Source organism: Rattus norvegicus, chromosome 5, assembly GCF_021556685.1.
Source record: "Rattus norvegicus strain SHRSP/BbbUtx chromosome 5, alternate assembly SHRSP_T2T, whole genome shotgun sequence".
NCBI classification, from domain to species: Eukaryota; Metazoa; Chordata; class Mammalia; order Rodentia; family Muridae; genus Rattus; species Rattus norvegicus.
The window spans coordinates 123,927,118-123,939,122 of NC_141538.1; the positions used below are offsets into that span (position 1 = coordinate 123,927,118).

General features: G+C 40.6%; 1 protein-coding gene across 15 annotated transcripts in view; it reads right to left on the bottom strand.

Moving 5' to 3' along the window:
- C5h1orf141 (similar to human chromosome 1 open reading frame 141) overlaps window positions 1–12,005 on the bottom strand; it is a 63,679-nt gene that overhangs the window by 18,412 nt on the left and 33,262 nt on the right. For 6 of the 15 annotated variants that reach the window (NR_197169.1, NR_197170.1, XM_087550528.1 and 3 more), the window contains 2 exon segments: window positions 2,377–2,488; window positions 9,738–9,799. Coding sequence is in view for 7 of the 15 variants with exons in the window: in XM_087550528.1 (XP_087406654.1) it covers window positions 2,377–2,488; window positions 9,738–9,799 (174 nt within the window). In the remaining 8 variants the exon portion in view is untranslated. 15 annotated transcript variants of the gene reach the window in all.

The following is a 12,005-nucleotide window of genomic DNA, read 5'->3' on the forward strand; positions in this document are numbered from 1 at the left end:
AGCCATATTGGTAAGCTTTGCATTCAACTTAAAGGCCGTATCCCAGTGCGTAAGATAGAGAGTGATCAATTAACACTCCTGATTTCAGTCTCAAGCTTCCAATTGTACACACACACACACACACACACACACACACACACACACACACACACATGCAGACATACCCCAAACATCAAAAACGAATTTACATTTTAAATTACAATGTATTATTAGTTATTATATTAGTACAAACTCTTTTCTCAGTTATTTTGACAATTACATTTTTGCTGTCTTAGACTTCTGCAAGTGTTGGGTTTTTTTTCTTTCTTTTTAATTTAAAGAAGATTTATTTTTATGTGTATGGGTATTTTGCCTGCATGTATATATGTGCACTATGTTTGTGCCTGGTGCCCATGGAGGTCAGAAGAAGGCATAGGATCTCCTGGGACTGACAGACAGTGGTGAGCTAACCATGCAGATGCTGGGAATTGAACCTGGGTCCTCTGGAAAAGCAGTCAGTGCTCTTCTCCGCTGTACCATCTCTCTGGTCCCTTAACTTTGATTTTTTTAAAACACCCTTTTTGTATTAGATCTTTGAAAGATTCATACAAGATGTTTTGATCATGCTTAGAGAGTCCTCGCTCTTCTAGCACTTCCCAGATCCACTCCCCCCCACCCCTTTTTGGGGGAACCTATTAAGACCAAGTAGTGCTTCGCAGTTGTTCTTGGATATGTGGTATTCACTGGACTGTGGTTGGCCTGCCAGGCCTACACTCTTAGAAAAAAAAAGAAAGAAAAAACCGGTTCTCCTTCTCCTAGAAGCTCTCAGTTGCCAAGAGTTACTTGGCTAGAGGTGAGATTTCAAGTCCAACCCTCCCCACCCCCACATCATCTCCGTACTGGAGGTTGATCTGGCTTGGGCTTGTGTGCTGTCATAACCACTGTGAGTTCTTATGTGCAGCTGCCCTCCTGTGTGTAGCAGATGCTGTTTCCTTACGGCTGTCTTTGTAACTTTGCTTTGTATACAATAACTTGTTTATATCTGAAGTGTGTAGTATGGTGAATCGTGGCAACACATTCATTTATAATGACACCGCATATCAAGATTCCAAAGATGGACTTTGAGGAGGGGGAGGGGTCACCAGACCTCTTTATTTGTTCTTCTTTCCAATGTGGCCACACTGGATAGATCTTTTTCTGCATTTCCGGTGACAGCCACTCCTTTTCTGCATTTTGGGGTGGCAAGTTAACCACAGAGGGGAGAAGAAAGACCACAGAGTTCCATGTGGCTGCCTGAACAGTTTTTTCCAGGGATTTTTTTTTTTTCATTTATTCCCATTTCAACCAAAATCAGATGTTTTCCACTTCTCTTTGACCAAGTAGAGAAACGAACGATTGGACTTTGATTTGCACTTGAAAATTTAATGTTTTAGAAGCTTCTCCTTGATCTGTGTAACCTTCATGTTGCCCTCACTTTAGTTTGGGGGCTCCCCTGGGCTCTTCTGAGAGACTGGCTCCCCTGGGCTCCACTGAGCTATTTGGGTGACTGACTCTGTTTTTCTGAGTTCTTCTGAACTGTTTTGATTCTGTTGGGCTATTTGGCTACTTGCCCCTTGTATGATAGGCTTAGCCAACTTGAAAGGCTTTTGACATTGTGCTGTGCTGCTGAGGTTTCTGCTGGGACGTTCAAGACAAAGAAACAAGGGTCCTGAGGAGGTCTCTATGGTGGTTTTCGTAATGTCAATTAAGTGTGGTTATGTGAGATGGCTCCAGGGGTAAAGGCACTTGCTGCCAAGTCTGATGACCTAAGTTTGATACCCGGATAGGAGGAGAGTTTCAAGACCCTCATTGCCCGCTGACTTCTAGAATGCATGTACCTGTATATATGCATACACACACACAACATAAGAATGTAATTAATGTGTTTAATTAAGTTTTTACTATCTATGCTCCCTAGTGAAATTCCCATATGACCAGTCTTTTGTAAACTTTGGATTCTAAGCAGTGATGAGGATAAGAAATGGAAACAGGGTTAGGCTTATTGGGAGCAAGGACCCTGAAAACAAACGGTTTTAATTCTTCTCCTTGGACAGAATCAGATGTCTCTGGTTCTGTTCTGGCTGGGGGTGGGTAGGGCCAGACTGGAGCTAATAAAGTAATTTATAAATGGAATTGACATAAGGAGAGGACTAAGGAGTACAGACTTTGTAGTTCTTCCAGTTGTAAGAGGTGTTACAAAGCGGCGACATTATGTCTGTACATCCAGAGAAGGCTATCCCTTGGGCATACGTTTTCTTGATGTTTATAACTGGATAAGACCCTGCAACTTCCGGCTCTTTCGACAAAAACATACAATCTGAGTACCTGTAAATGGGGGAGAGACCTTTTCCTTCTTACCAGCATTGGATACTTTGTTGAGTGTGGGAGACAGGATTGAAGACTCTGCTGATTTTTTACTCGGGTGTCTAGACCGAGGCAGTGGCAGAGGCAAGGGCTTTGTGTTTCCTGTCTAAACAGCAGGAAAAGAACAGAGACCTCTTAGAAGGTGTTTCTATCTGTAGTCTCCCCCACCCCTGCCCTTGTCCACCAAAACAGGGTCTCATGGATTTCAGGCTGACCTTTAGCTACTTTTGATCCTTCTGATTCCAGCTCTCGAGTGCTAGGATTACAGGTATGCACCACCACACCCACAAGTTTATATTACACTAAGAATCGAATCTAGAGGACTGTGTACACCAGCTATATATCCTAGCCATAATTATTCACGTTTCTAATTATGATGACTGCCACCTATGTGGTTCTCAGAATACTGTTTTTCAGTGCTGGGAATTGAACCTAGGGCCTCATGGTCACTAGGCAGGTGCTTCACCACTGAGAAAACACTTTGGGGATAAATACCTTCAAATATGACGTTTTATATAATCCACCCCTGAGGTTGGTGTTATCATTAGCACTTGAAGAATATAGAAATAAATCTCAAAATATTTGCCTAGGTTTGTATTCTAATAACAAAAATAAAAAGATTTCCTTTCTCAATAAAAGTTGGACTTCATATTCATAAAAAAATATTTTTCTAAATGTAACTGAAGTTCAAACCAAGGAAATTATCCAGCTGTGTTTTAATAGAGTGAGAACAACAGTAGAGCAGTTCTGAGTAGGGAGCAAGGCATTGTTCATTCTCCTCTGGCTTCTGCCCACTTAGACATGGATGCTTAGAACCTTTCCAAGCATGTGCATATACCACACACACATGCACAGCACACGTGTGCATATACGTACCATAAAACAACAGCAAAACACACTTCAAGTCAAAGGCATAGGCAATGATTTTCTGGAAAGGAATCTAGTATAGAGAAGGTAATTTCAATGATGGACACATGAGATCATGTAACATTAAAATGTTCCTGCCTAGCATATTGTCCGGGTGAAGTAAGGCAGTCTTCAGAATGGGAAGAAATATTTGCAAACTGAGCATCAGACAGGAAACTGATATTTAAAATTCATAAGTAACCGTAATAAACATCAAGAAAATAAACCAACCAAATGGTAAGTAGGTGAACAACAGAATAATTTTCAAGAGAAGAAATACAAATAGCCAGTAAATATTTGAAAAAGTGTTCAATATCCTTAGCCATTACTTAGATAAAATTAAATTTTCTTTAAGATTCCATCTCTCTGGTAAGGCCAGTTATTGATGAAGACACCTACGTACATATTTCATTGAACATGGAGAAGTTGAGCTGGTACCTAACCAGAGACTTCACCTCTGCGAATAGTGTTCATGTTACTGGAAGAATTCTGCATGCTCCCAGAGTAGAAAGGTAAACACCAAACCCACCATACACTCGTCCATGTAACAATGGTGTGGTCAAGCATCTCCTGTCTCAGTGTTGTGTAAAAATTGTTTTCTAACACCTCTGATTGGTTAATAAAAGAGCTGATCAGCCAATTAGCTGCGCAGAAGAGGAGAGGATTTCTGATCCCAGACTGGGGAGTCCAAGGACAGAGGAGAAAAGAAGGACCATGAGGAGAGGAAGGTGAGGAGAACCACGTGAAGAGAGCAGGAGGACTCATTGTAAGGTTGTGATGAGGGAGGAGCTATGAGGACAGACATGGAGCAGAGCAAGCCAGGGCAAGACCAGATGCAGGTAAAGGACAATTTGTCAAGCTATTAGCAGCATAGTTGGGTTAGAGTAGCTCAGAACCCTCCCAGGTTAGGCTTGCAGCTTAAAATAAAAGCTCTGTGTCTTTATTCAGACGCTAAAAGGGCCAGAGCACACATGGAAATGCTCTGTAGTTACTTAGGAGCAAAATGAGTGTTAGAAACCCCCTGCCAAAGAGTTGCTTTACATATTCCGAAAGAGAAAACATCCTATGTGCACGATTTGGAAGAATTACTAATACTAAACCAACCGTGTCCATACTGTCCACAGCAATCTACAGATTTACCTTATTAAGCTCCCAGCCACATTCTTGTCTGTGTATAAAAGCCCAGAATTTGTGCCACCACCAAAGTCCCCAAATGGCCAAAGAAATCCCAAGGAACAGAAAAAGCTGGAAAGAGCAAAATACCTAAGTTCGAAACCAATCACAGTCGTGGCATGGCAGGTGACTGACTGCTGAGTGTTAGCACCTTGAGCGTAGGCTGGGCTACACAGAGAGAGTCTGTCTTTAAAAAAAAAATAGAGCTGTGGTGCAAGTCTGTACAGAAGGCTTACCTAGCAAGAGCCAGGCCTGGGTTCCCTGCCCAGCACAAAAGGGAAGAATAAGCTCTATTGCTCCACACCACAGTGACATGACTATAGTTACACACTTCCAAATAAGTAGTTGAGAGCCTTTGGAATGTTTCTCAACATAGAGAGGTAAATGTTTGAGGTGATGGATATCCCAATTACCCTGATTTGATAATTACACACTGTATGTGTGCATCAAAATATACATGCATAACTGAACATAGCTATTATGCACCAGGTAAGACTATTTCAAAGAACCAGGCCCAAGTAGATTGATGGAGAGTTCTTTCAAACTGTCATGTAGGAAACAAACAAACAAACCAACCAACCACAAAAGAGCCTGGGTCGTGCAGGAAGCAACAACAACAAAACCCTTTTCCATTGTTCAAATGAACTGGCATAGTCTTAACATAAAGCCGGAAAAGATGAAGTAAAAACTACATGTTAATGTCAATGTTACAATGTTAAGATTCTTTTTAAAAATGTTTTATTTATTTATTTAATATGAGTACACTGTAGCTGTCTTTTAGAAGAGGGTGTCAGATCTCATTACAGATGGCTGTGAGCCACCATGTAGTTGTGTGATTTGAACTCAGGACCTCTGGAAGAGCAGTCAGTGCTCTTAACTGCTGAGCCATCCCTCCAGCCACAGGATTTTTTTTTAAAGATACATAGAATACTAAATAAGTTTCTAATTAACACTACACAAATTAATACTTCACATGAAGTTGTCTGAAAGTGGTCTCTAAGAAATAATGTTGTTATGAATCATTCCCCAATGAGCTAAAATGGAGGGAAACCAATGTAATTGTTTGTTATTGTCTCAGTGTTTGCTTGCTTGCATATTTGAGAAAGGGTCTTCTTATGTGGCCCAGGCTGGCCTTGATGGTGCATTTCTCTTCTTCTGCCTCTCCAGTGCTGGGATGAAAAGCATGTGCCACCATGCCAGGCCGAGCACACTATAAATAGTATATTTAATAGCAATGGTACTATACATGGGTTTGTATTTAGATGAAACTGCTATTATGAAGAGACCCACTGTAAATCTATACAAAATAACTACTTTAGCACAATTTTAAAGTTTATGACTGTAAAACTAACAACCAACATCATAGCTGGGATAATCAACCCACTATGAACTAGTAAGAGTGACACCCAGTCGGGGTGACGGCACAGGTCTATAATGCAGCTCCTGAGGACTGAGGCTGGGGGGTCACAATTTTGAAGCTACCCTGGGGCAGCATTTTATTTATTTTATTAGTAAAAGAGGGTGTGGGGGGAGGGGGCTAGACCACTAGTAGAGTACTGCCTAGCATGTGCAAGCCTAGTCACACAATCCCTAATCCCACACCAAAAAAAAGAAATGAAAAAGGAAAAAAGTGACTTTTATCATTGTTTATGAGTTTTTAGGAAGCACAGGAGAATGAACTAGGGCTAGAAATAATGACGGAACCCGTGCGTGCATGCAAACAGGCACACACAGACAGCACACAGGCACTTGTGAAAGAGAAGAGAAACTAAGCAAACACAACAAACGGAAAATGCTTTTGGCAATTCTGATTCACCCTGAGTAAGCAGCCTCTTATCAGAACTGCCCTGCCTCAGATAAAAACAGCACACACTCTCTCTCCCCATGTCTTTTCTCTCTCTCTCCATGTGTGTCTCCCCCCACCCTTGTGTCTCTCCCTCCCCCCTCTCTTTCTCTCTCTCTGTCCCCCTGCCCCTCCCCTTCCCTTTCTCCCCTTCCTCTCTCCTATCTCTCTCTCTCTCTGTCTCTCTCTCTCTCTCTCTCTCTCTCTCTCTCTCTCTCTCTCTGTCTCTCTCTCTCTCTCTCTCTCTCTCTCTCTCTCTTTCTCTCCCCCCACCCCTTCTCTCTCATCCAAAAGAATGAAAGAAAGGAGAGAAAAGGAAAAACCACTGGAATTCGCTCTAACTGATTTGAAGAGTGGAGTTAGTGTTTCTGTGAGGTGTAACTGGACTGCAGGCTGCAGCTGGCTTTACATGGGGCATCCCTTCATGGAGCTCCTGAGTGAGCTGGTCAGATCCTTCGGATAGACGAGATATCAGACACATAAGATGTTTACTGAGGAAAGCTGTGGGCACTGGGTGGGCACAGGGAGGCCATATGTGCCACAGGTAGTAGAGCTGAAGGTGAGGCTACCCCAAGCTTGTTGGAGACGAGGAGAACTCCAGATGGCAGACATGGAGCTACAAGGTTTCGTGTTTACTGAGTGTCAGTCTTACTTGGATAGCAATTTCTTGCTATCTTCCTGTTGTATTTATGATAGGAATTTTTGTCCTATGCCATTGTATGTTGTGAGCAAGTCACAGTTAAAGAATTGGTTTGCGTCTCTGAAGAAACTCGCCTTTTGGACTGTGTTGGAACGATAAGACTAGGGATATTTGAGGCTGGATTAAGGTTTAGATTTATAGTGTTCTCTACAGACGTATTTGTTTCAAAATGTGTTCCTAACTGGTGGTGCTCTTTTGGGGAGGTTGCGGAACCTTTAAGAGGTGAGGACTAGCTGAAAGAATTAAGTCACTGTTGGGTGAGACCCCTAGGCTGGTCCTGTTTCCAGTCCTTATTCTGCTTTCTGATTTCTGTCACGCCTTCTTATGGTGATGAACTGCATCTCCTCAAACCAGGAACCCACATAAAACCTTTCTTCCTTAATTTGCTTATTTCAGCAACAAGAAATGTCACTAATCAGTAAGAAAAAAATAAAATAATAGGCTGGACCATTACTCATCGTAATAATTATATTAAATTTTAATAAACTAGTCCTTCTAATTAAAAGTAACTTTCAGGTAAATACCTAATACTTAGATTTTTTTTAAAAAAAGCAATCTCAGCTGGAGTTTTTAATTTCTCTTACAGAAACACCATCACCAAAAGCATCGTGGGAAAGAAAGGGTTTATTTCAGCTTACAATTTCACAGCACTGTCTATTCATCACTTACGGAAGTCAGGGCAGAAACACAAATTGAACAGGAGTTTGTTGAAGGGCTTAGCATATGCTCTGACATTGAAAGCATCATGTACACGTGAAAAGCCCCAGATATTTAGTTCTTAAATGAGGTCGTCTTTTATAAACATACAAGTATTCTTAAATAGGCAACCTCAACAAGTCTTAATAGAAGTTTAGAAGAGTTGAAATACCACAGAATTTGTTCTGTGCTTAAACATAAAATTAAATTAGATCTCAAACATTGCTACATATCTAGAAAAGTTTTTAAACATTTGGAAATGCTACAATACATCTCAATGAAGAAGTCCTAGGGGGAAATAAAACATTCTCTTCAAAGCGAATGACAATGAAAACATAATAATCAAAATTAATATAATTTTACTCAACGTCAACATTGCTTATCGACCAAAAATCCTGGGGAATTATTGTTCTATGTACCATATTGAGCCACTTCAAAGCCCGTCAAGGGGCTGGTGAGATGGTTAGTACTTTAAGGTGCAGACTGTCCTTTCAGGAGACCTCAGTTCCCAGCACCCATATTTGGTGATTCACAGTTATCTAGGGGATCTGACAGCCTCTTCTGGACTCTGTGGGGACCCACCCAAACTCATGTCTGAGTTTGAGACATGGTCCATTGAGCATGAAATAGAACAGTTTGGAGTGAAATTGTCATTCCTCGTTGCTGTGATTTGGATCAGAAACATTCCCATGGGCTCAGGCTCAGCCAGGCCAGCAGCTGTTTGGGATGTCTGTGGAACCTTCAGGAGTCTGAGCTTCACTGGAGGAGATGCAGGCTTCGTGTTCACGCTCTGTTTCTTGAAAGCAGGTTCACTGAGCGCAGTCAGCCTCCTGTCCCGCCACCATGTCCTCTCTGCCTTGTCTCCCCCGCAGTGACACTCTGGAACCGTGAGTCAGAATAAATCCGTTTCTCGTAAGTTGGTCTTGTCAGGGCGTTTTTATGATAGCAATAGGAGAAGAAACGGAAGCCTAAGGTGCATCCTCAGGTCAAGGCAGAACAATGCTGATGAAGAGAGGGTCCTGGCTAATTTTAATAATTAAAATTTCGCCTATTTTAAGTGATGTGCTAGTAAATTATTATGATGAGTAAACTGTGATATTTAAACTTTTCTTGGGAGATTTTTTTTTTCTATTTTTCGGAGCTGGGGACCGAACCCAGGGCCTTGCATTTGCTAGGCAAGCGCTCTACCACTGAGTTAAATCCCAACCCGGGAGATTTTTATTAAGCAAGGATTTAAACATGCAGCTAAGAAGAATAAACCTATAACCTGGGGAGTGTTTAATTTTAATTGAGGAATGGGGAGAATGCTTCTCTTTCCCAAAGATCACTAAAGATTATTTTTACAACTTAGAGTATTTTGAAAAGCTGGGGAGCTTTTTTAATTTTAAAATTTAAGAGTATGAAAAACATAGGTATACGGCTTGGGGGAATAGCTCAGTGGTTGAAGACTTGCCTAGAACACGTGAGACCCTGGGCTCAATCCCCAGTATTGCCTCCCAAAAGGATGAAAGGTGTTACTAATGATCATCATTGCTTCTTTCTCCATGTCAGAATAATTAATAACAAATCAATATGCACTTAAAAGACTTTAAAGTAGTTTACCTTCACATATTGTCTTATCTCTTTAGGTCTGACCTGCTGAACAGTGGCCAGGTACACGCTCAATGTCTGAGACAGAGAGGTTTCAGAATGCCACGGGAGCCCAGTTGATTCTGACCTATGCTTGGTGCTTACCATAATTGTATAATCTAACCACAGCTTCGAAAACTTTTCTGAGGTGTACATGAAAAGACTAACAGGTTCATGTGCTTACATTATAAATTTAAGAAATGTTTAAAGTAGATGTCCACAGCTTTATCTTGTGCATAAGCCAACGTTGTCTTCATATATAAGATTTTATAACTACCAGATGAAATTGCTTGGCATCCTTATACTTTTCGATTCTAAATGTCACTTGAGTTGTGACCTAGAGACATGAAGTTACTGAACCAGCGTAAATAACTGTTAAATAGTCACAGGTATGTAAATTACACTTACCTCTTTATCTTTAAGAAAACGAAGAGATGTAGAACTTGGTTTTAGATTTTCTTCTTTGTGTTCTAAGGAAATCCAAACATGTACAAAATGATTTTTTTAAAAAACTGCTTTTTAGCTTCTCTACTACTAGTACATTTTTTAGCTGTATACTTTAACCATCTCATTTGCTTACATATGCAATGTTTTTACATTTGTAGAGAGGAATCTATTCCAAAATGACTCCCTTGAATTTTTTTGTCATACTTGTTTTTGTATATGCGTGTGGGTGCATGTATGAAACAGACCATGCATAGACATCAGAGAACAACCCGTGGGAGTCTGTTGTCTTCTTCCAACATGTGGATCCCAGGGACTGAACTCAGGTTATCAGGCTTTGGCAGCAAGCACCTTTATCAACCAAGCCATCTTAACCAAGCTCTGAAATTACTTACTTTAATACTGATGTCTTAAAGGACAGAATATAATTTTCTTATTTATTATTTTACAATTTTATTTTCCTGGGAAAGGAATTTCTAAATAAGATAGAAACATACATGCTTTTCAAAATACTCTAAGTTGTAAAAAATAATCTTTAATGATCTTTGGGAAAGAGAAGCATTCTCCCCATTCCTCATTTCCCTTTTTCTAACTGTGGGTGCTATTCATTTAGATTATTATAGATTTTCTTAATATAAGCATAGTTTATGAGACAGATAACCCAACCTTAGATTTAGGCAACCCCATATTTGAACTAACCTCATTTTTGTGAGTTATGTTGTCTTGAAAAGTTAACCTCTCTGACCTTTCTTCTTCATCCATTAGTTTCAAATATTAGCAATTATCAAACATGAGTGCTTTGATGACCGAATAATACAATAGATACATCAAACAACATGGAACCTGGTATTTATTTAATGTATAGTAGGCACTGGCACTAGGCTCTGAACTGGGATTTTAGTTAACAGAAAACCAACAGAAAGCCCTAAAGAGTGACTGCAATGCGAACATATCAAGGCAGAGAGGAAATCCAGAAGTTGTGCTGAAGGGAGGCTGGGGAAGAGGTAGCTTAAGAATCAGTGAGTGATGCTCAAACTATTGGCAAAGTTCAGAACATTCCATAGTAGGGGCCTGGGGGTGAGAGGCCAGTGAAGAGGCTTCAGGACAGGATGCTAACCACCTTCTCAAAGAACATTAGGATGGCACAGTAGCAAATGGGTTAGAAACCTCTGCTGCTGAAGACCCAGAAATGAACCCACACACCTATGGGCACTTGATCTTTGACAAAGGAGCTAAAACCATCCAATGGAAGAAAGATAGCATTTTCAACAAATGGTGCTGGTTCAACTGGAGGTCAGCATGTAGAAGAATGCAAATCAATCCATTCTTATCACCCTGTACAAAGCTTAAGTCCAAGTGGATCAAGGACCTCCACATTAAACCAGATACACTCAAACTAATAGAAGAAAAACTAGGGAAGCATCATGAACACATGAAAATTTCCTGAACAAAACACCAATGGCTCATGCTCTAAGATCAAGAATCGACAAATGGGACCTCATAAAACTGCAAAGCTTTTGTAAAGCAAAAGACACTGTCATTAGGACAAAATGGCAAACAACAGATTGGGAAAAGATCTTTACCAATCCTACATCTGATAGAGGCCTTATATCCAAAATATACAAAGAACTCAAGAAGTTAGACTTCAGCGAGCCAAATCACCCTATTAAAAATAGGGTATAGTGCTAAACAAAACATACTCAGCTGAGGAATATGGTCGAATGGTCAAAAAGCACCTAAAGAAATGTTCAACATTCTTTTTTTTAAAGATTTATTTATTTATTATATATAAGTACACTGTAGCTGTCCACAGACACACCGGAAGAGGGCATCAGATTCTACTACAGGTGGTTGTGAACCACCATGTGGTTGCTGGGAATTGAACTCAGGACCTTTGGAAGGGCAGTCAGTGCTCTTAACCTCTGAGCCATCTCTCCAGCCCCCAGTGTTCAACATTCTTAGTCATCAGGGAAATGCAAATCAAAACAACCATGAGAGTCCACCTCACACCAGTCAAAAGGGCTAAGATAAAAAACTCAGGTGACAGCAGAATCTGGCGATGATATGGAGAAAGAGGAACACTTTTCCATTGTTTGTGGTATTGCAAACTGGTACAACCACTCTGGAAATCAGTCTGGAGGCTTCTCAGAAAATTGGACATTCCACTACCTGAGGACCCAGCTATACCTCTCTTGGGCATATACCCAAAAGATGTCCCAACATATAACAAAG